The 24417-nt window shown below is 37.6% G+C and overlaps 1 protein-coding gene across 2 annotated transcripts in view; it reads right to left on the reverse strand.

Moving 5' to 3' along the window:
• The window catches only part of SETD2 (SET domain containing 2, histone lysine methyltransferase), a 121222-nt gene that overhangs the window by 75136 nt on the left and 21669 nt on the right, over nt 1–24417 (reverse strand). For both annotated transcript variants that reach the window (XM_075547238.1, XM_075547237.1), the window contains exons 2-5: nt 12890–12905; nt 7122–11452; nt 4304–4435; nt 2899–3027 (exon numbers count right to left, since the gene is read on the reverse strand). In XM_075547238.1, the coding sequence (XP_075403353.1) occupies nt 2899–3027; nt 4304–4435; nt 7122–11452; nt 12890–12905 (4608 nt within the window). The remainder of the gene's footprint in view (nt 1–2898; nt 3028–4303; nt 4436–7121; nt 11453–12889; nt 12906–24417) is intronic.

A 24417-nucleotide genomic window follows, 5' to 3' on the forward strand; every position in this document is an offset into this window, starting at 1 on the left:
GGGGAGGTGGAGGAAAAGGTAGTGGTGTGAACAAACCCAGGGACAAGGGAACAATAAGTGATCCGGATCGGTGGTGAGGAGAGTGTAGGAGGTCTGGTAGGCGTGACCAAAGGTAATGTAGCCGAGAGAAATTACTGAAACCCTAATTAAGGCTGAACAAGCTAGTGGGACAAAAGGAAAGTAAAAGGAAATAGAGGAAAGAGGTAGGAGGCAAAGGACATTTATAAAGGTCTAAAAAAAGGCATGTACATATGTAAATATATTTATATGAGGATGTAGAAATAGACCTATGCACATATATGTATAGTTTTAGTATTAAGGTAGCAGATAGACATTGGTTCTCCACTCAAGTACTCCCTCAATGCAAGAATACTTTGTTCTATTAAATTGGCATTCCATGATGCTCACCTTCCTGACATAATCACTGAAGACAAAGTGGGTGCATAAACAAATGTGGTGAAGAAAGCTGATGGTGCCCGGCTATCAAAAGATATAGCATCTGGGGTCTTAAAGGATCGAAGGTAAACAAGTGGCCATCTAGCTCAGAAGCAACAAAGCCCACAAGGAAGAAACACACCAGTCTGTGCGATCACAAGGTGTTGAAGGGAGCAGCCATCAGGCATCATCAGAACAAAAAAATCATATTGTGAATGAGGGGGAGTGCAGAGTGGAGACCCAAAGTCCATCTGTAGGCAATTGGACATCCCCTTAGGAGGAAACGAGCCAGTCAGGGTGCAGTGTAACAATAATGAAACACAACTTTCCTCTAGTTCCTAAATGATTCTTACCCATCCCGCCCCCCACCCCACTATCATGATCCCAATTCTACCTTACAAATCCAGCTAGACCAGAGGATGTACACTGGTACAGATAGGAACTGAAAACACAGGGAATCTAGGGCAGATGATCCCTTCTGGACCAGTGTTGAGAGTGGCAATACTGGGAGGGTGGAGGGAAGGTTGGGTAGAAAGGAGGAACCGATAAGAATCTACATATTACCCCTCCCTGGGGGACGGACAACAGAAAAGTGGGTGAAGGGGACGTCGCACAGGGCAAGATATGACAAAATAATAATTTATAAATTATCAAGGGCTCATGATGGAGGGGGGAACTGGGGGAGGGGAGAAAAATGAGGACCTGATGCCAGGGGCTTAAGTGGAGAGCAAATGTTTTGAGAATGGTGGGGGCAATCAATGTACAAATGCGTTTTACACAACTGATGTATGTATGGATTGTGATAAGAGTTGTATGAGCCCCTAATTTTATATATATATCACCAAAAGCATTAAGAACAAGAGCAAAATAAATGATAGAAAATGTGTGCTATGCAACTCATCAATTTATTAAGGGTCGAGAATACGTATACTAAAAAACCAAATTCATTTCCATTAACTTGATGCTGATTCATAGCAACCCCCTTGTGAGTTTCTGAGACTGTAACTCTTCACAGGAGAGGAAAGCCCCATCTTTCTCCCATGGAGCCTCTGGGGGAGGGTGTGTGTGTTTCAAACTGCCACCCTTGAATAACCACTCCATCACTGGTGCTCCTTAGAATACATAAAGAACTCTTACAATTCAACAACAAAAAGACATACAATCCAATTAAAAAAGGAACTGAACAACACGAACAGGCAATTCTACAGAGAAAATATTAAAATGCCCAATAAATGCATGGATAGATCCTCAACATCATTATTTATTACGGAAAAGCAAATTAAAACCCATCTATTAGCATAGCTATTTAGGGGAAAGGAGGGAACACAGAAAATAAATGTTGGCAAGTTGTGAATAAATTGGAATTCTCACATAGTGCTCATGGAAATGCAATCTGGTTTGGCCACTATGGAAAATGGTTTGGCAACTCCTCAAAACAGTCATATGTAGAATGTTATGTGATCCCACCATTTTACACCTAATTATACGCCTTAAAGAATTAAAAATAAGAAATTCAAAGTGCACGCAAAGCTATTTTCATAGTAATGTTATAAAAGTCAAAAGGGTAGAAAAGACTTTATGTTCATCAACAAATGAATGAAAAAACAAAACGTGATATACACATACAGTGGAATATTAGTCAGTCATACAAAGAGATGTATTATTCATACATGCTATAATGCAGACCACAGGTTCTCCCACTCATTTGGCCTATTCAAGGAAAAAAATAACTAGTGCACTCCCGGGTGATAACACTTTTTATAATATAGCCTGTATATGTATTTGCTTCTGCAGCTTCAGTTCTCCCAAGGGGGCAGTATCACCCACTTTGAGAAATACTGGTGTAGATGAACCTCCAGAACATTATTCTAAATTAAAGAAGACACAAAATGCCACATATTTAAATATTCAGCATAATAAACCCACAAAGACAGAACACAGTGGTTGTTGGCAGAAATGGCAGGTGAAGATGGGGATAGGGAGAAATTGCTTTTGCTTAATGTGAATGGATTAGGGTTTTACTTTGGAGCCATCACTTTAAAATGGTTAATTTCATGTAACAAAAATTTAATCTCAATGTATATTAATATTTGAAAAATAAAAGCTATAGGACATTAAATTATTCTATTTCAAAATTAAAAAAAAATTATTCTATTTCCTGGCTGCTTTGAATCCTTACAATAAGCAGACTAATACCTCTCCTTCCCCCCTACTCACCGTCCAAGTGTATCCACATGTTAGATATGCCTTAATTATTAGGATCCAACAAATGTTTTATTTTCTTCCTTAATTTCTTTTATGTATTTTAGCTATAAACATGTTATTTGTGTATATATCTAACTTTTAAGAAAAAGCACCTGAAATTCTTAATTTTTGCACAACAAGCATTGCTTTCCTAGAAGCTATCTACCTAAGTCCAATGACACAAAATTGAAATGAATGTAATAGAAACAAAAAACTTACGAAGGTAGATCTCTGGCAGCCTTCAAACCCCAACCTTTCTTTTCTGTGAGTATGACTTCCACATCTGCATGTTGTTTTCTCTGAAACCGTCTGTTAGAACAATAATCGCCATTTGGACACCTTGAAGAACTGAAATGAGAAATGAGTGGAAATTAAGTCTTCAAAGCAGCAAAAGAATTGCAAAGTTCTTTGGAAAATGTTCTACATAACGCTCTATCCCTTCCTGGCATTACGCAGGTAAAAAGATTTAGGGCCTTAGAAGTCTTATGGAGCAGTTCTATTCTGCCCTCTAAGGTCACTCTGAGTCAAAATTGACTCGATAGCAATGAGTTTAGGTTTTATTTTTTAATGGCATAACGAACATATGTACAGTAAATCCCCAAATAAGTCTTCCTCACTTTCACTCTTTTAATCATGACAGGAATTCTCAGAACCAAGTGTCTGAGGATCATAATCACAATACTATCATCATCCAGCCACCACAAGAAAGGCCTGTCTCCAATCTGCATGTCGACAACACATTTCTAGACTGTCCATAAGCCCCTACTAATCCTGACAGCTCTGCAGAGCTCATTTATTTTCGATCCCAGCACTTCCCTTACATTCCACTCTAAGAAACCTTGTGCAAAATAAAGGCAATACAAAGTAATATGGGTCTTCTCCAAGGGACCATACACAGTAAAAATTAAAAATCAAACTTTCACTGGATCCCTCACATTCCAAAGCTGGCAGATACAAAAGCTTTTAGTACTGATTCAAACTACAACTGAAGTCATACAATCATTTCCAATACATTGTTGAATTTTACAAGCTGTAAAAAACATTTTTATGGGGGCTCAAAAGGCAGGTTCACTTTAAAAGGCAGTCAAGGAAACCTTTCAGGGGGTAATGGGATTAAGGCAGAAACTGTAAAGATGGAAAGGATATGGGTCGATAAGGAGAGTCTGTGCACCAACAGGAAACAAAACCTACTAGGGAAAAGGGACTGAAACGAAACTAAGTATAACTAGTAAGAAAGGCGAATGAAGATGGAAAGAAAGGCAGAAAGAAGATTCTGAACATTCTTTGAACTAAACCCTGAAAGCAACAGAAGACTACTAAAAGTTTTAAGGGGAGAATAAAATGATGGAAGCAAGGCTGTTTCAAAAGGATGACTGCAACGTTCATAGGAATGCAGACGCTCTGGGCAGTAATGCCAAGTTAGGAGTAGAGGGCAACTGCTGTGTCTCCTCTTCTCATGTGTATGCCCACACAAACACCTGTTTTTCTACTACACATCTGCAAATGTTATTATTACTCATATACAGGAGAAAGGCTAAGGTTTCCTCTTCATTAATCGTTCTTTTTAGTGTTAGAAAGAATTCAATAGACTGAGCAAAGTAAAACATTCTAATTTATTACTTACCATTCAATCATAAGGAGGCGATTAAGACAATCTTCCCCGCATGCTATTTCACCTTGAGCTCTTTCATCTTTAGAAAGAGGTGCACACTCACACTGCATTCGCTTGATATCCCGATGGGATTTATTCTTCTTTCTAGTAAGTAAAATTTTAGTTTTAAATGGTTAAATAACTCTCCTGGCCACAGTATAATGTCTATTATCAAATATGTGCCAAATCCAATTAGTTTCATGATTTCTTTTTTTTTAGTTTCATTAATCTTCTACGTTAACCATTCAAAAGGAAAATGTATCAAATCATCAGTATCCATGAGACTGAAAACACTAAAAATTGTACTGCAATTTTTTTTAAAAAATGAGACAGGCACCCTTACACCTAGCAGAGCTTGAGTCTATCATTTTGGAACTCAGCCCTAATTCCTAAGCCCATGTCAAGTAAGATGCAGAATCTAAGAAATTCTACATGTTAGTCACAGCCAGCTTAGGGTAAACCTGGTAATCAAAGTTACATTTCAGAATCAGTTCTCATGAGTGAATAGTCAAGGTACAAGATTAAGGAGAAAGGGATTGGTGAAAAACTGTCTTGAGCTGTTTTTGTTGGTTTTTTTTTTTTTAAATCCAATGTCATTTTAATAGTTTTTGACTCACGGCAACCCAAAGTACAGAACAGAGCTGTCTCGGTGGGTTTCGGAGACAAGAACTCTTTACAGAGTCAAGGGGTTCATAGTTCTCCCAAGGAGCAGTTGGTGATTTTGAACTACTGACCTTGAAGTCAGAAGCCCAACATTAAAAAATATTGAACAGCTAAAGGGGGAAAAAATAAAAAGTAAAGCAATTTATTAGCCTATTTGTTGAGCTTTTTGTAAAACCTGTTTTTTAAAAAAAGGCACAGATGGGAGACTAACATCTCCTTCTTAAAATGCTTACAGAATTACGATGCACTCTTCAACAAGCAGTGAAGAGTACAGCTGCTCTAAGTGGCTATCTTAATCTCCTAACTCTAATCTACTGCTTCAATCTTCAACATATGGTTCACTCTAGTTTCAGTTTCATAAAGTGTGTTGTGACAGTTTCAACTAAGTGTAGGTACAATGATGACTCATACAAAGTCATTCATGAGCATGTGGGTATGCTCAGCCTGAAGAATGGTAACTAAAAGAAGAAAAAATATCTATTTACTAGTATTTAAAGAACTATAATTTTGAAGCAATGGTTTGTTTGCTTCCCTCCCACCCCCATATTGCTCCAGAAAGTTAGATTAAGACTAAAGGGGAGATTATTGCAGGTAAGTCTGTTGTCATTAAACATAAGGAAATAATTTACACTTTACTTATACTAGTATTGTATCTATATATTTCCCACCCCAAAAAGGCCCATTTTCACCAACCAAAATTATAAGCACAGTCTTAGATTCACCTTAATCTTAATCTCTTTGCTGAATAAACCTGGAGTTAGTTTGATTGGTTTTGTTTATGTAAATTCCATAAACTACTCAAATAGTTCTAAAGTGTATTCAATCTTTTGAATTCAAACTTAATTTATAACTACATATCCATAAATATAGCATATTCTCTGTGTTATTTTAAAAAGAAAAGGGATAAGCTTCTAATGGAACCTAATTATTTAAACCAGTCTTTTTACACATAGCCAATTTCTTTATTTAATAAAAATTGTGAACATTAAGAGATGACCATACATTGATTCTCAAATGGACAAGGTTTTCAAAAAAGCATAGATAGATAAATAAGAGAAAACAAGGAAGCATAAAAAGTCTGAAAAAAGTTGGAAAATGGATCTAAAAGATAATGGAATTTTTCTACTTTTTGAAATCCCTTTGTACAGGTTTAAAAAGAAGGGCGAAATAACAATCTGTGGATTATCAAGGGCTCATGAGGGAGGAGGGAGTGGCGAGGGAGGGGGAAAAAAAAGAGGACCTGATGCAGAGGGCTTTAAGTGGAGAGCAAATGCTTTGAGAGTGATTAGGGCAAAGAATGTACGGATTGTGCTTTATACAATTGATGTATGTATATGTGTGGATTGTGATAAGAGTTGTATGAGCCCTAATAAAATGTAAAAAAAAAAGAAAACAATTAGGGCAAAGAATGTACAAATGTGCTTTATACAATTGATGTGTGTATATGTATGGATTGTGATGAGTTGTATGAGCCCCTAATAAAATGTTTTTTAAAAAAAGGAGGGCGATGCATTCAACATATTTATTTAAAATTGCTATTTTAAAAGAGAGGTGAAAGTTAAAGTCAACTGAGAAGTCCTGACTCTTAGTTACATTTAATTTCATGTAAAAGAATTATGGCTAACCATTATGCTACGGCCAAGTTTAATCTGTTATCAATATGCTACTAAAAAGATAAGGATATTATGTGCTAGTATAGTTCCTGCTTTATAAAGTTCCATAAGATACTTTGTTGTGCACAATTTTTAAACAATGGTTTAGGGGAGGAAAGCAAACCTAACCACTTTTCCCTTTTCTAAGAGTAGGCTGTTTTGTTGGAGTTTTGTTTCAGTTTGTCACACTTTCACACGTAAAAGGAATTAAGAGAAAAATTAAATTGACTTAAATTACACTTTTAGAATCAAAGATAAATGAAATGTAAAAATCAGATATTCCCTTTACTGGGGGAGGAGGGGTGTGGAGGAGCTCATGCCAACAAATCTAAATAAATAAACATACAAATAAATAACAATTATGGCTTTTAACTTATATTTTATCACACTACATTTTATATAGTCTAAACTGTGCAAAAAGTTACTTTTTCAAAAATAGGTTAAAATTTGTCAAGTAAGTATTAAATTAGGTTTACCTTTCTGTCAAATAAACATTTTCTTCAATAAGATCAAAATAACATGGCATCTTTCCCTGCTTGGCACACTCCTTCCATCGCTGGGGGTCCCTGAAGTCATCCATGACACATGAAGGTCCAAACAGTGCAGAGCCTGGAGGTGCTGCTGCCTCTCCCGGTTCTACTTCCACTCTAACTTTCTTTCTGTCCTGAAGCTCAGCCTCACTTTCAGAATCACTCTCCAGCTCCTGCCTCCTTTTTTTCAGAGGCCCTCTGTCTTTCATGTCATTTCTTTCTAGGCCTTTTGTAAGATCTTTCTTTTCATTCACTGTTAAAGAGTCCTTAATGGAATTGCTGCTTATTTCAGGTGCTTGCACTGAACCCCTGTCCTTCTGCTGAATGGACAGAAAAAATTTGCTTGACTGACTTGAAAAGTGAGATCCGCCATGTTGATCCCAATTCTCCTCCTCTTCGCGGTCATCTGTTAGAGAATCTGGTACCTGTCCTTGAATCCGGTCATACACAACTCCAGTGCCAGGTCTGCCTGCCGACCTTGGATCCCAGTAGCCATTGCCTTGCCAGTGACTGCGTGTCCCGCCGTACTGTTCTGTACTTTGCAGATACTTGTGTCCACCGCAAGCTCCATAGCTGCTGTCAGGCTGCTGATATGTGGTAGTGGGCTTTTCTGATTGAGTGAAGTCCCACCCTATGTTTCTAAGCGCTTCTGAGGAGTGAAAGCTCTCCACTCGAGAGATCTCACAAGGGGAAGAAAAGCTCAAGTCCATTTTCCCCAGTCTATCTGGCCTGGTAGGAAAAGTGGTCTGTTGCTGGGACTTACTTGGGACATCTTCAAAATCATCAGAATAAATTGACAGCTCCTCTTGCTGCCTTGATGTTATTTTGACTTTTATTGTTTCCTCTGAACCTGGGTGACTTAGGTGGTCAGATTTCACATCTGGATGACTTGTACTATCAACCCCATCACTCTGAGGGTGAGCCATTTCAAGCAAGTGATTATCCATTTTTTTTCTGTTAGACTGCATAAAAGAACTTTCTGGGTTCTTCTCTGCTCCTTTATGAGGAAAGAACTTCTCTATTTGAGAAGTTTTACTTGCTGTCATCCCAAATTTTTCCTCATATGAATGTCTCCTTGATTCGGGCCTCTCATCTTCCCAGTGGTCGGAATAGTGTCTATAACTTTGACTGCTCCGAGAAGAAGAAGGACTTGTTTCTTCCATAGGCAAAGTAGAGTTCTTTGGCACAACCACAACCGACTGGAGACGGTTTCTTGGCATACTGCTATCATCAGAGTCGGTGTCCTCTGAATCACTGTCATCACTTGAACTTGCAGAGGAACCAGAAGAATCTTCATGGAGAGAAGACACAATTCCTGGGGCATGGCCACTACTGTCACATTTTAAAGTATACGTTACATCATCATTGCTTCCCATGGCTAAATTCAAATTGCAAGAAGAAAATACAGCTTCCGAATCATCAGAAGTATGAACGTGTCCTCTTTCTCCTTCATCTGGGGAGATTTCTGGTCTTCTATCAGGCAATGTGGAACTCCCTTCTTGAACCTCTTGCAAACATTTCCCAGATAGCCCATTATTATGCCTGTTTTCCCAGGAAGAAAATCCTCTTCTTGAGTCAGGGAAGTCTCTATTTACTTCTTCTCTTGTTTCTTCCCCTGCATGTTTTAAAAACTCTGTGCTTTTTTTAGTTATCAGCATAGCATCCAAAACAGGAGAAGTGTTCTCTCCATATTGTAACAGAGTTAAAGTGTCCACTTTTATTCCTGATGAAAGACTCTGAAGAGATGAGGCAATCTCTGAACTTCCTACAGGCTGACATAAATCAGCGATATGATTAACAGAAACTGAACTAGTGCTACCAACACTCTGCTTATATTCTTCACAAGCAAACTTTGCAGTTTGATCTGTCATATTTCTATTATCACTTATAACTGTTGATTCCAAATGAATATTCATAAAGCTATTGGAAGAAATTTTCATAACTGAAGTTTCAATATTTTCCATTTCAGAATGACACAAGGAAGGGTTGCTGTCATTTGAAGTACAGTATATATCTGAATCTTTGGTTCTGTAGCAAGAAACTGGTTCCTTAACTGCTTTAGAATAATCTGTTCCCATACCTGGCAATGTCAGAAGGTTATCTGGGTGTGGTGACACTGGAGGTTCTGTTTCTCTAAAAGGGCTTTCTGACTTACTTTGATGCATGTAAGTAGCATCCAAGTCTTTTTCTTTGCATCTACTAATATTCTGAAATCCATTTGATGAAAGCATACAGGTTTTCATCAAAGGGGATGCCTCGGATCCAGCCACACTATCATCAGAAGACACTAAAACAGTCTCAGTTTTAGAAGTGCAAAATGTTGCCAAATCAGATTCTGCTCCAGGAGATCCATTTATATTTAATTCTATGGGACAGTAAGTTCTTAATTGATCATGCTTCCCTTTAGAAAGAGAGTCCAATTCCTTAATACTTTCATGGCTATCATGTCCTATAAATTCAGACTTAATAATAAATGACTCATCTAGCTTTTTAAAAGTAGGCGAATCATTTAATTGATTTGATGGTGATAGACACACAGTCTTTTCTCTTTCAGGTATTTTATTAATCATTCTTAATTCACTACCTTTTGAACCAAAAGAATGAGACTGTTTGATTTCCTCATTGAATTCTGTACAACAGAATACATTTTTAAATTTATCAGACTTCGATGTAGATTTTGAAGGAGTAGATTTACAATGCGAAGCATTGCTCTCATGTTTAGAATAGGATGACCCCCGTCGGAATCCCAGATCACTCGGGGGAGTGCAACACCTTTTCATTACTTCATTTTCTGAAGTCCTTTTGGATTCTCTGTCTAGTTTTGAAGAATACTTTCCCCTTTTCTCTGTCTCTGTGTAAGACGATTCAGTTTTGCAATCCCGATCAGATTTAGAATAGGACGATGTCCGTAGGTCTCTGTATGAGGAGGAATGCGATGAGGTGCGTCTTGAGTAGGTCTTCTTATACTCATCTTCTGAGTCAGAACTCTCTCGGGTCCTGCTATCAGTACGTGCTCGAGAATAGCGTGTCCTCTCTCGGTAAGGTGAACTCCTATGGTAGCGACGATCAGAGTCATAATAATGAGATCGTTCTGACCGAGAATAAGGTAAACTAGTTCTAGAGCCTCTGTCAGATCTAGATCGAGACCTGCTCCGCCGTCGCTCTCTTTCTGATCGACATCGGGAAGATAGATACCGAGAATCTCTTTCAAGCTTTGAGTAGCTGAAATGTTTATCATCTCTCTCTGTTTTAGATCGTGACGATTTCCCTAAATCTTCATTTTTTAAAGGTGCGAAACTCTTTTTTGAATCTCTTTCCTTTTCGATGGTCGCTGCAATTTTCAAATCATGTGACCTCTGACTTGAAGAAGTCCGTACAGAATCTTCATCAGACTCTGAACCAAGAAAGGTGCCTTCAGATTGTGAAGATTTCTTCTTAGAGCCTGTTTTTTTACAGCCCAGACTACTTTTAGAACTATCTGGAATTTCTTCTTCCTTCCCAATATGGGAATCTTCTTTTTGTGAGGGACTATCTGCTTGCTCATTCAAATTTTGAGTTACATGTTCTTCTAAACTATTAGATATAGTGTCCTGCTTAGTGTCCACTTCTGAAGATTCTGGTACAACCATTAATGATGGTTCTTTCAAGGATCTAACTGCTACATCCATGGGTGAGGGCACTGGTGCTGTCATCACAACTGTTATTGATGTGTGTGGCAAAACCACTGGCTCGGTTATTGGTGCTGGTGGTGAGGGTAGTGTGGCCTGGGGAGGTGGAGGTGGTGGAGGTGGAGGTGGAGATGGCGGTGGTGAATCTACAGTTGTTGATTCTGCTATAACTGCTGGTAACGGTACTATGGGAAGAGGTGGAGATGTTACTGCTGTGGTAGTAGGCAGCAATGGCCTAGATGTTACATGAAGTAGATGTTTCTTGAAATGGATTTTTCCCAATTCCACCCTTGATTTTGGTGGGGAAGATTCTTCTGTAGTAGATAAAGTATCTCCAATGTCCACTTTAATTTTAGGGGCAGAGTCTGGTTGAAGAGGTACAGCTGGGGCATTTGGAGTTTCATTTTGCTTTTCGTTTCCAAGCGCCGCCAGAAATCGGTTCTGTAAAGTTTTCTTTGTAAGGCTGAAGCTGAATGACACCTTCTGTCGTCCCTGTTCCTCCAAATTAACTTTTGTCTTGGTGCCTTTGGGCAGAAACCGACTAGAAGCAACACCTTTGAAAATTGGTCCTTTGATGAAACCTGTTTTCTGTACATTTTCAATCTTTGCCTATAAATGAACAAAACCGTGAGTACAACAAAAAAATACTTTCAAATGGTTGCATCATAGTTTGAAAATAACATATTTCTCCTAAGTACATAATATTATATAAACCCTTAAGAACCCACCCTCACTTTCAACAGTGTCAGTATTTTTCCATTACTATGTTCTCTTAAAGAATTTTATCCAGTTTTATCAACTGTTTTCTAGGTAAAATTTTTAATAAGAAAAACACTAATGTGCATTGATTGATTCAAACAAAAAATAGCATCACAATACTGGTAATAGCTTATTCTTATGTTGGGGGAGGGCAGAATCAGAATTAAACATCAGTGATTCACTGGCATTACACAAAATCACTGGGTGCTTAATAGAAATCTCAATCTGTGATCCAAATTTCAAGCAATTCCAATTCATTAAGTGTTATGCTGTTGTATTTTTGTTTTTAAAACAAGCACCCAGACAATATAGGTATAGAAGAGCTTCCCATCTCATTCATTTTACTGAGAAGGTAACCAAGTGAAGACCAGGCCTTCTGCCTTCCTAAAAAGCATTTCCCCCTGGTATATACTGCTACTATCTTTGCTTGGGCCCAAACCTAGGTTCTGCTGGTAGTATTACAGAACCCTTTTTAACACTAACATGTATTGTTCACAATTGGAGTTCAGCGCTATGGCAGGTTGATGTTGGGTGTAGTTCCTGGGGGAGGAACTTGACAAACACCACTCACAGTTCAAAGTGTCTCTTAATAGCTTGCTACCAAATAAATGCCAAACACCAGTTTTGCCTCCTTTTTTTGGCGAAGGGTAAGGTGGTAAAAACGAAATCCTCTTTGGATTTATTTAGGTTAGCAAAAACAATACTAATTTAAGTCTTTTCTAAAAGTGAAATGGCATAAAGCAAGTTTGCAAAAAGCAACAGGTATCTGTGAAGAAAACCATGTCTTCCATTATTTGTCAAGCCACCAAAGGCTTTAAAAGTTAAAGGCATAGTCTAGGTGAAGAGAAAACAACAGTCACAAATTCAAGGCTAAGTTTAAGACAGTATACAGGTACCATCAGTAAGACTTTCTAACTGATGTGCTTTTATCAACTTTAATAAAGTGGTTTCACAAGTTATTAATGAAATAGTCATTTTCAAATACTTTAATAGAATCTACTTATCAAATGAAATCTTACATAGATCAATTTTTAAAAACAGGTAAATGTCCCCTAGAGTTGCCACCTTCCTCTACCTTTCTTATAGCTCTTAAAGCTCAATATTGAAAAATCATTTCTTGAGATCAGATAACATCCCTCACTGGACTAAGTTATTGTAGGTCCAAAACCAAAATTTAGCAAAGAAATATTTATTTCGCAAAGTTATATTTTGAATGCTTTCAGCTTTTGCACAATCTCAAAAACTCAGGTCAATTCTATACTCAATAAGTAATTAAATTACACTTACCTCATTTTCTTCTTCTCTATTGCCATTCAGCCAAGAAAGCATGCAAAGGAATAAAAAGAAATCATAAACACTTAGTATCGATGGAAAGGAATGCTGTCATTTTATTATCTACAGGGATATTCAATATAGACTGCCCACACTTTCAGAGCCTGTTAAATCTCCGGCTATTTACTGAAGATGATGCCATATTCTGTGTGGGGTATTAGCAATCAAACGTGAATACAGGCAGACGTCCTGGTCTTCAAAGGCTTACTCAAAACAACACACACTGTCATTCAGTTCATGCTGACTCATAGTGACTCTTTAGGTGAAGGTAACTGCCCCCCAGAGTTTCCAGCATTTACAGGGCCCTTCTTTCTCCCAAGGGTTGGCCGCGGACCTTGAGGATTGCAGGTCAATGCATAACCACTACACAGCCATTCCTGTAAATTACCAAAATACAAAGAGTAAGATAAGGAACTCAGTATAGTGGTAATTTTGGAACAGCATGGAAACTTTCCTATAAAAGATTAGTTTAGAATGTTTGCAAAGAGATCCTGGGCAAAGACATGAGATTGAAATGTAGAGGAATAAGTGCTAAGGAAACTATAAATAGTTCTATTAAGTCACGTTTCTCATGTTTTATCTTCTGAATCAGTGTTTCTCAATTTTCTTTTTTGGTATTCATTCAATAGTTACTTTGCTGAACTCAAGTATACATACTGCTTTGCAACACAGTGTGTGGCTCTCAGAGCTCCCTGGGGGTTTCTTGTTTGTTTTTGGTCAACAAAGGTAATCAACCACACAGCATCCTGAAAAAACAAACTCAAAGTCTGGTGAATTATAAAAAGCCAACCAGTGAACTATGACATGCTGCGAAACCATGTGCCTGGAGAAAGGGAAGACATAAAAGGGCCTTAAGCTATATTTGGAATTAAAAGATAATGGAATTTTCCACAAGCTTTTTGAAGTCCCTTCATTTTTTTAATCTGTAGGCTATGTGTCAATAATGGAGTACAACAATCTATTGCAAATGCCCCTGAAATCAAATATACAAAAGCCCTTTCCCAAACAGGCCTGATTCTGTCATAATGCCATCTACTCAACAGAGCTTGTGGTCAGCACATAGGGAAACAAGTTGGCAATACATGGTGGGTGAGAGCTGAAGTAGTGCCAATGTTAAACACATTCTTCTCTGATACCACTAACTAACAGATGAAATCTTAGGACCATGACACTGCACTATTTTTATGATGTACATTGGAAAATAAAGTACTTCATAAATAAGTGCATAATGTGCTATCAATGGCATAATTTAATTGATCTTTTTGTCCCTTTTTTACTGTTTCATAAATTCATAGTACTCTTTTAGCCTGTGGCATATTAGATTTGGTTTAAATTAGTAATGTAAAATATTTTTACAAAATTTTTCTATGTCAAAATTTTGAAGAACATAAAATGTGCCAGATGTCCAACCATTCAGAGTTAACTATCATTCATGTTTGTTAATTTGTGAGGTGAAAGTTCATTTCAGAATTCAGAGATGGCAAGATATTTCTCAGAGTTCAAGTATAGCATGTCTATAATAAAAAGAATACCTTAGTGGTGGACCCATTTAGATCACATTTATACAGTTATAAAAATAAAAAATTAAAAATAAATAAATAAAAAGAATACAAGCACAACACAAACATTGGATTACTCAGAAGAAAATATCAAAATTTCCCCATTATAAAATAGATGGCTAATACATGAATGAGATTGAACATTCTCCCAAAACACTTTGCTTCATACAGGAGCACATACTTCACCCTACATCAGAAACAGAGCTGGTAAGCAAACAAGATAAATAGACCACAGAAAAAGAAATCATTAAAACCTACTGAGGAGTGATTACAAAAGATGAAAAAAAGATAAAATTTCAAAATAAAGCAAATACATGCTTTAGGGCCTCATTTTTTTGTCTAACATCATTAACTGAGAGTTGGAGGTATCACAAAGGGCAAAAGAAAATTCAAACATGAAGAGTAAAAAAGGAAACAAATACAGACTGTAACCTTCAAGGGTGCCACTCGGTGTTGGGTGCGATCAATTTATAATGGGGCTCACCAGCAACTATTCTACTGCTGATGGCTTTAAGCTATCCTACAGCCATGTAGAAGGTAGGAAAATGGAGGGACAAGAACAGGAGACACAGGATTGAGAGAATTGAAGGAACTGCCAAGGTTAAGAAGTTTGAGAAGAAGAGAGGTTAGGTAAGTGGGTAAGGAGGAAGAATTGAAAATGACGGTCAGGGTAATATTTCAGAGGTACAGTATACTCCCAAGAGATAGTAAGACGTGGGTGTGACCATAAGAATAGCTACTGGAGCAAAAAGGTGGGTTAAGGCCATTCCTTAAGACGTTAATTATGAGGTCACAATAATTAGCAGGCATTCCCTATAACTGTTGTCAACAGAAGAACGTTTAAGTAAATAATATCAAGATACATTCTCTGTTGAAAGAAGGGGCTTTTGAAGGAAGGCTGATGGGACAAGGATAGGAAAGTCAAAATTCAGAGTATTGAGTCCCGTGTACCTACTTGTCATGAAAAATAAAGCGGACTTGGGATAATAAACATGCAACTTCAGATGTTTTTTTCTTCTCCTGAAAAGCTATGAGAAGGAAATTTTAAAAATCCATATATATAGCAGCCAACTGTCAAAAAAATATGTAAGGCTAAACTTAACTATATTTAAATACTGTATATTAATCCATGTCAACATGACAGCGTATTGGGAAGACGTGGTTAAGTGCTATGGCAAGCTCAAAGAACCAGAGAATGGCTTAAGTATTACAATTAATTGACCGACCAACCAGTCTCCCAGAGTAGGACATCAGAAGGTAAGGGCTTCCCCAAAAATGACCTGACATGAGAGACTTGGCCTCAACAAGGCTATTCATAAACTGAAAATGTTGTAATCTACTCTGGATACCATGTCACACAAGAATTTCTTCTGGTTAAATGAAGATGTTTCTATTTACCCTGGAAAAACGATTCAAAGACCACCGCAGTTGAATTCAAACATCAGAGAACTATACTTAGAAGTTGAAATAGTCTAATTTTTTTATGTTTCCTAAAGTCAGAACTGAGAGCAGTTAACTAAAAGTTACACAATGACAGCATCTTAGAGCATTTGGAGTTACATGAAACATTTGTAATTCATTTTCTTTGATCCAAAAAGTTATACCAATGGGCCAATTTTATTATAGCAATACACAATTGAAATTAGGATCTTCTTCCAATTACTATTAAATTTTCAGTCTTCCAAAAATTGTGTGTGTAACAAGAGCATCTGTACTTTTTTTTTTGGGGGGGGGGGGGAATGAACTATCTTTTGTCACCTTATTTTTCTCTCCTCAAAGCCTTGGAGATCGCTCCATTAGCACCTTATATAATGGTAGCTCCACAAAGATACTAGCTTTTCATATGTTTTTAAGTCATTAGCTGTGTGTGTGTGTGTGTGTGTGTGTTATGCGCCACTGAGTTCACTCTGAGAGACACTGTATACAACAGCAAAAACAATACCTGTCCAGCACACTAATTCCCACAACTGCTATGCTTCAGCCTATTGTTGCAACCATTGTCTTTTTCCAGGTTCTAGTTTCTCCTATTTTCAGGAATGACTAGTCTCTGAAGAGTAGCAGCAGCAAAAGAGGAAAGCCCCTAGACGAGCTGAAGTGACACAGTGGCTGCAACAACGGGCTCAAACCAAACCATTGTGAGGATGAAGCAGGATTGGAAGATGATTCCTTCTGTTGTACACAGGGTTGCTATGAGTCAGAACCGACTCAACAGCACCTAACAATAATCCTTCTTGATAATATGCACAAAGTACCTGAAATGAAATCTCGTTTCTAAGGAGCACTCTGATTGTATTTCTCCCAAGAAAAATTTGTTCTGGTAGTCCGTGGTACTTTCAAAATTCTTGACCAACACCAAAACCTAAATCCATCCATTTTTCTGAGATCATTTTTATTCTTCATCATCCAGCTTGCATATGCATGTAAAGCCATTCAAATTCCACGGCTTAGGTCTCAGCCACTCCACCGCTTTCCATTGGATTCCAACTCAATGATCCTAGACAGGGTTTCACAGATCATAGATCTTCAAGAAGTGGATGGTCTCAGCCTTCTCCTTCAGAGCAGATGGCGAGCTTTAACTGCTTACCTTATGGTTAGCAAGCAGTCCAACAATCGCACGACAGCGCCTCCAGAGTTCTCCGGCTTGAGCATCTTTGCACTTTTAAAGCTTTAAATAGGTCTTGTGAACCAGATTTGCCCAGTGCAATTGTGTTGTGATTTTTAAAAATCATTTTATTGGAGGCTTTTACAGCTCTTAGAACATTTCATACATCAATTGTATCAAGCATTATTTGTATAAATGTTGTCATCATTTTCTAAACATTTACTTTCTATTGTGCCCTTGCTATCAGCTCTTTCCCCCCCATCCCCCCTTCCACCCTCGTGACCCCTTGAAAAATTATAAATTATTATTTTTATATCTTACACCAACTGCTGTCTCCCTTCACCCACGTTTCTGTTGTTCATCCACCCTGCCGCCACCCCAGTAGGGGCTGGGATGGGGTGGTTGTCTGATTTCTTGACTGATGAAATCCTTGACAACTTCAATCTTCTCTCTGCTTATCATGACGCTGTCTATTGGTCCAGTTGTGAGGATTTGGGTTTATTTTTATTTTTTTTTTGGGGGGGGGGTTCTTAACAATGAGCTTTAATCCATACTGAAAGCTGTAATCCTTGATCTTCGTCAGTAAGTGCTTCAAGTCCTCCTGACTTTCAACAAGCAATGTTGTGTCATCAGCTTATCACAGGTTATTATTGAGCCCTCCTCCAATCATGGAGCCACATGTTTCCTCATACAGCCCAGTTTCTCAGATTATTTGCTCCACATACAGATTGTGTAAATACAGTGAAAAAATACAACCTGGATCTTTGGCTTTCCTGAATTTAAACCATGCCGTATTCTCTTGTTCCGTTCCCACAAAAGCCTCTTGGTCAAGCCCAGGTTCTTCACGAATCCCCATTCTTCTAAATGTTACACATAGTTTGTTACGATCTACACAGTCCAATGCCTTTGCATAGTCAAAACACAAAAATCTTCCTGATAGCCTGCTTTTAGCTAAATCCACTTGACATAATAAGCAAAGATCTCTTATGCCATGTCCTCTTCTAAATCCAACCTGAATTTCTAGCAGCTCCCTATCAATGTACTACATTTACAATTGCTCATAAGCAAATTAAAGCAAGTCCATGAGAGCCAAAATATAACCTGGAGTATGTGCCACCTGAATTATGAAAACATCTCAGGAAAAGATCTAATGAATTTAACACTAGTGACAGAAGACCTGACGAATTGTAGGGTGACATAAAAAATGCATACACGAAGAAAACCAAAGTCAGTAAAAAAGACAGGAAAGAAAAGACCAAAGCAGATGTCAGAAGAGACTGAAACTTGCTCTTGAACATAAAGGATCTAAAGCAAATAGAAGAAAAGAAATAAAAGGATCTTGAACAACAATTGTAAAAGGCAGCTTGAGAAGATAGATAAAGCATTATAATAAAATAAGCAAAGATCTGGGTTAGAAAGTCAAAAAGGAACAACACATTCAACATATCTTATGCAGAAAGAATCGAATAAGAAAAATCAGGCCTCAAGTTACAACACTGAAGGATCCCATGGGAAAAATACTGAACTAGGGAGAAGTCATTAAAAGGAGGTGGAAGGATATGCAGAGTCACTGTACCAAAAAGAATTGGCCAACCAACAATTATTTCAAGAGTAAGTATATGGTAATAGAACCAATGGTACAAAAAAAGTCCAAACCACAGAGACGGACTTAAAGAAAAATAAGGCTCCAAGAATTGAAAGAATAGCAACTGAAACATTTCAATAAATTGATAGGGCACTAGAAGAACACTCATTCATTTAAGACTAGAAGAGATTCATATTTGTGCCCATTCTAAAGAAAGGTGACCCAACGGAATGTATAAATTATCAAATTATATCGCTAACATTACATGTAAGTAAAATTTTTCTGAAGATCATTCAATAATTGCAGCAGTACACTTGACTGGGAGCTGCAAGAAATGCAAGCTGGATTCAGAAGAGGTCATGGAACAAAGGCATCCACACCATTGGCTGGTGTGCGGGAGGTCCTTGGTTGAAGGCAGAGAATGCCAGAATGATGCATGTGTCTTACTGACTCTGCAAAGGCATTAGATTGTGCCAACAATAAAAACTATGGATAACAAAAAGAATGGGAACTCCAGAACTTCACTATCAGGAACCTGACACAAACCAAGAGGCGGTCTTTAAACATTAACAAGGAAATACTGCATCATTTAAAATCGGTAGAGGTGTACACCAAGATTATATCCTTTTACCACATTCAATGTGTATGCTGAATAACTGAAGAAGCTGGACTATATGAAGAAGGGCATCAGGAACTAAGGAAGGACTATGAACAACCTGAAACAAACGGGTGATACACAACCTTACTTGCGAAAAACAAGTAGGACTTGAAAATCAAATGAAAATCAAAAACTGGAACCTTCAGTATGGTAATGAATCTCAATGTAATGAAAATCCTCCCAACTGGACCAATATGCAACATCATGAGAAGCAGAAAAAAGACCAACATTGTTAAGGTTTTCATTTCACTGAGCTCTACAATCAATGTTCTCTTCCCTTCAATGTTAGACAGGGTTCTCTAGAGAAACAAAAACAGGACACTTGTAAGAAAAAAGCAGCTAATTGATCTATAGAGCAGTACAAATGGCCGGACCGGACTATAGTTAAAAAAAAACTATGAACAAATTCCTATGCACACTGCACATATCTTATTTTGAAGTAAAAAAACAAACAGGGAAAAAAAACACCCGGTGGGCCGGATAAATGTCCTCGGTGGGCCGCATGTGGCTCACGGGCCGCAGTTTGAGGACGCCTGCTTTAGGGTAAGAATGCTGTCCGTCCAATATACTCATGATTACATTAACTGCCAGAAACATTACTTAGAACATAGGAAGAACTCAGTAAATATCTGACAGACAACATCCCCCTATTTCTATCTAACTAAACTTGATTTATACTTCTCAAGACATCTCAATAGGTTAAAGAGGCTTCATCATAATTTTTCATGACACTCTTCCTTCTACCACCTTTCTACTCTCCCAGCCACCACATATATCATCCCAACCCTTACTCAATCCTCTTAGTGACTACTTCATTCTCACTCTCATCGTCTACTTTCACCACATCTCGTCTAACAATTCCAGGTACGCCTACTGCACTACTTCAGTGTCTGACAATCATAGATTTATTGTTCCTGCCTGTCCAGGAACAAAGGCGCCCTCATGGGACAATGGGTTAAGCATTTGCTGTTGACGGCAAGGTTGGCATGTCAAATCCACCAGCTATTTCTGGACAGAAAGATGACGTTCTCTACTCCAATGAAGCATTCTTGGAAACCCTAGTAAGTAAGAGAGTTGCTGGGAAACGGCAGGTTTTTCCCAGAAATAAGAGTCTAAGCTACAAAGAGGCAAGATAAAAGCTTGTCCTTACTGTATCATCTCCACTAGGCTTAACATTCTCCTTCTATCCTAAATGCTCATTACATATTAAAGCCAAGAAATTCCTTAGCAACAGTGCCAGGTTTTAGCTTCCCCATTTTACACAATTTTCAAATGGAAAGACGGCAACATCTCAATTGCTGTAGGAAAAGTATTAAGAATATATTAATATCTCTCACTCATCAAGTAGGAGCCATGAGATGGAGATTAAATGAGTATGCTAACTTCAAAGAGTGCCAAGATCAAGGACTTGATAAAAGTATTCCTCGCTTGTTTTGAGTCTCCATATTCAACTAGCATCGCATCTCAAATGTAGAGTTCTCATATAGTTTTATACATAAGACAGCTAAAAAAATAATAATTATAATACAAATACATTAAAATTATAGCTATTACAAGAATATTCTCACAAGAAGTTTGAATAAAGCACTCTCTGAAATACACAAGATCAAATTAGCAGCTTTCTTCCCCAATGTCATATTCACCAACTCTTCCTACACTCCAAAATTACTATTTTATTTTGGCATAGTTTCTACATTTTATCATGAGAAACGCTAACTTACTTGCTTTACATAAGAAATCACATTAGCAGACTATCATCCTAAAAGTTAACAAGTGAAACCTTTATAAACCTGAAATCTTGTTTCTAACATTTGTGTTTAAAATGAAATTGCAAGAACACGGGATAAAGTGAATTGGTAGCCTAGGAAAGCATTCTGCTTTGAAATCCCACAGTTTAAGTTGTATGGTGATATTATTTGAATATATTGGGGTCCAGTATTAAAAAGATTACTGCGTAGAGTTTCACTACTTTTATCCACTATTTTATATTCACTCTCTTAAAATACCCATATGGTTATAGTCATGAACAAAGTAAGAGAATGAAAACCCCTATTATCTAATGATCTTTTAAAAATGTGGAAATAAAACTAAAAGGTGGTGAAAACAATCATTATTATCACCCATTAAATTGCAACAGAAAGAGCTGATGCTCAATTCTTAGTACCTTGATCACATTATAACATTATATTATAGCACCTTACACTACCAACAGACCACCATCACGAGTACAGTAGCAAACATGAGATTTTTTCAATGTTCAGGCACTGCACTGAGTGCTTTACATAGATTTAGCTCATTTGGTACTCAAACCTATGAAGAGCATTCCATTTTTACTGCCAGTCAGTGCAACAGTCCAGCTATGTAGGTGATATCCAGGCTGCAAAGTCCCTGTTCCTTAAATTATTTATTAACCATGACACAGTAATGTGACCAAAGAGTAAAAAACTTTCAAAGAAACAAATTTTGATTTGGTGTTACCAGTAAACACACCTCCCAAACGAAAGGAGCCTTATTACTAAATACTGAGTAACGAAAGTGTTCCAAACAGATTCTGGATAACCGTACATCTACATTATAGAAGAAACTATTAAACAGGATACTAGAAATCATTGGGTTTCCCTCCAATATAAGACCCTATTATGATGAAAATATACACTAAAAACACGTCAAATACAATAAAGATATGAGCACTAAAACATTTGTTTTAATTAGTAATACCTGAGAGTCAGAACATGAATGGACTGCCTTTTGTTTTTCTGGGGCTCACAAGTTCTCCACCTTTGACAGAATACAGTCTTACCACTTTTCTATGACTCATTTTCATGGAAAACAAGTATTTACTTTTTCCTTCTTTAACAAGTTTCTACTTTTTTTCAGTTCCAGCTTTTACAGTTTCTACTGTTCAAAAAATCTGTTTCAAGTAAAAAGATACTCATACACATAAATGGCGTCTTCATGGTTGCCGAATGATCAACGCAATAAATGTAACCATTATAGTAAGTCAGAAAAAGATTATTTCAGAAACAATGTAGGATTTAAAATCACCAGTTAATATTTAGACTGTATAGCTGTACCTGCCCTGTATTTTACCACACTGAGTACTTAATGCTAGTCTTTAGTCTTACTCTTGCTTAACCACATTAAAAAGAAACATGAAAATACGAGAAGATACCCCGCCAAAACGTAATTTTTTTCTCATGGCTATTGAATTTTTTTTGTTGTTTTGGGGTTTTAACATTTTATTAGGGACTCATACAACTCTTATCACAATCCATACACACATCAATTGTGTAAAGCACATCTGTACATTCTTTACCCTCATCATTTTCAAAGCATTTGCTCTCCACTTAAGCCCTTGGTATCAGCTCCTCTTTTTTTTTCCCCTCCCTCCCCGATCCCCCCTTCCTCAGAAGCCCTTGTTAATCCATAAATTATTATTTTGTAATATTTTGCCCTGTCCGAGGTCTCCCTGGCTATTGAAAATTTTTTACAAAACAATCTTATCACCTTCAAAGTACTCTCGGTTACACAATACATTTGTCAAACCTGCGATTTTATTCCTTGAAACATTTTTCAAACTCATCTGTTGGGGTGGCTGACAGCACAGCACCTCCCTCATTTTTTTCTTCTCCTCTTATAAGTCATCAAATCACTGTTCTTTCATGTCCCTCTTCATTTGCAGAAACCAAAAGTAGTAGCATGGAGCAAGGTCAGGTGAGTAAGGTGTGTGGGACAAGAGAGGCATGCTGTGGTGTTGTTTTTTTGCCGAAAACTGGCACACTGAGATGGCTGCTTGAGCACATGCATTGTCATGGTGGCAAAACCAGTCCACCTGTCACAAAACCAGGCCTTTATTGTCTCACACTGTTAAGCCATCTTTTCAGAACCTCTAAATAGAAAGCTTGATTAAAAGTTTGACCTAGTGCAATGAACTCCAAATGCACAAGAAGACACTTCATCTCTCAGGAAGTTGATGGACGCCCAGAAAGAGGTTTGTCATCAATCGACATGTCGCCTTTTTTGAAACCAGAAAACCACTGTACACTTTAGTTTTTCCCATAGCTCTGTCCTTGTAAGCTGTGTTCAACATCCTAACAGTTTCTGCAGCAATTTTTCCCAAGCAGGAAACAAAATTTCACAGCCTCACAGTGTTCTCTAAAATCAGCCATCATAAAATACAAGGTTCACGTGAAAGTGCTTTTACAAAAAAATTCACTGTGACCAGAGAGAACCTTCCCAGGGACTGCCACTGGGTGCACTCACTCAGCAAGCTGCTCAGTGCTCACCTAGTGGGAAAAATGGGTACTATTGAAGTTCCACTCTGGTCCAGTGCAATTCTGGTTTTTAGGGGGTGCCATCTCATAAACAGTAGTCAACTCTTTCAGGATGTTACAGCCATTCATGAAAATGAGCTCATAAAAAATATCCATCTTCAAAATAGAACGATGAAAGTAAAATCTGTGATGTGAATAAAACCTAAAACCAAAATTCACTGTCATCAAGTTGTTTCTGACTCATAGTGACCCTATAGATCAGGGTACAACTACCCAGGGGTTTCTGAGATGGTAACTCTTTACAGGAGTAGGGGGGAAAAAAACATCTTTCTTCTAAAACTAAATTCATTTAAAGTCCAAATGGGTCCCCTTTGGAGGTTAGACTGTCAAGAGCGTACACAAACTCATTATTCTGAAAACTGATAGGGAGATAAAATGCTGTATTATTTTTCTATCTTTCCTACAGAAAAAGCTTCATAGCCCAAAGCATTTAGACTGCTAACAATAAGGTTTGAAGTTCAAACCTACTAGTCTCTTCTCAGGAGAAAGATGAGGGAAAATGTCTACTTCCATAAAGATTTTCAGCCTCAGAAACCGTGAATTAGAATTAGCTCAATGACTGTAGATTGGAGTTGGCAGTTCCCGTATAAACTGAATTTCAGGTAACCAAACTATTGGTGACTAATAGCTCTTCTTTATGGAAGAATTCCAATAAATACAGAATGAATTGAATTGGAAAACTCCCCAATCCAATCGGTGGATTAAAGGATCTAAAAGCAATTATCACGAAGGCTCAAGTAGAAAG

This window comes from Tenrec ecaudatus, chromosome 4 (genome assembly GCF_050624435.1).
Source record: "Tenrec ecaudatus isolate mTenEca1 chromosome 4, mTenEca1.hap1, whole genome shotgun sequence".
NCBI lineage: Eukaryota > Metazoa > Chordata > Mammalia > Afrosoricida > Tenrecidae > Tenrec > Tenrec ecaudatus.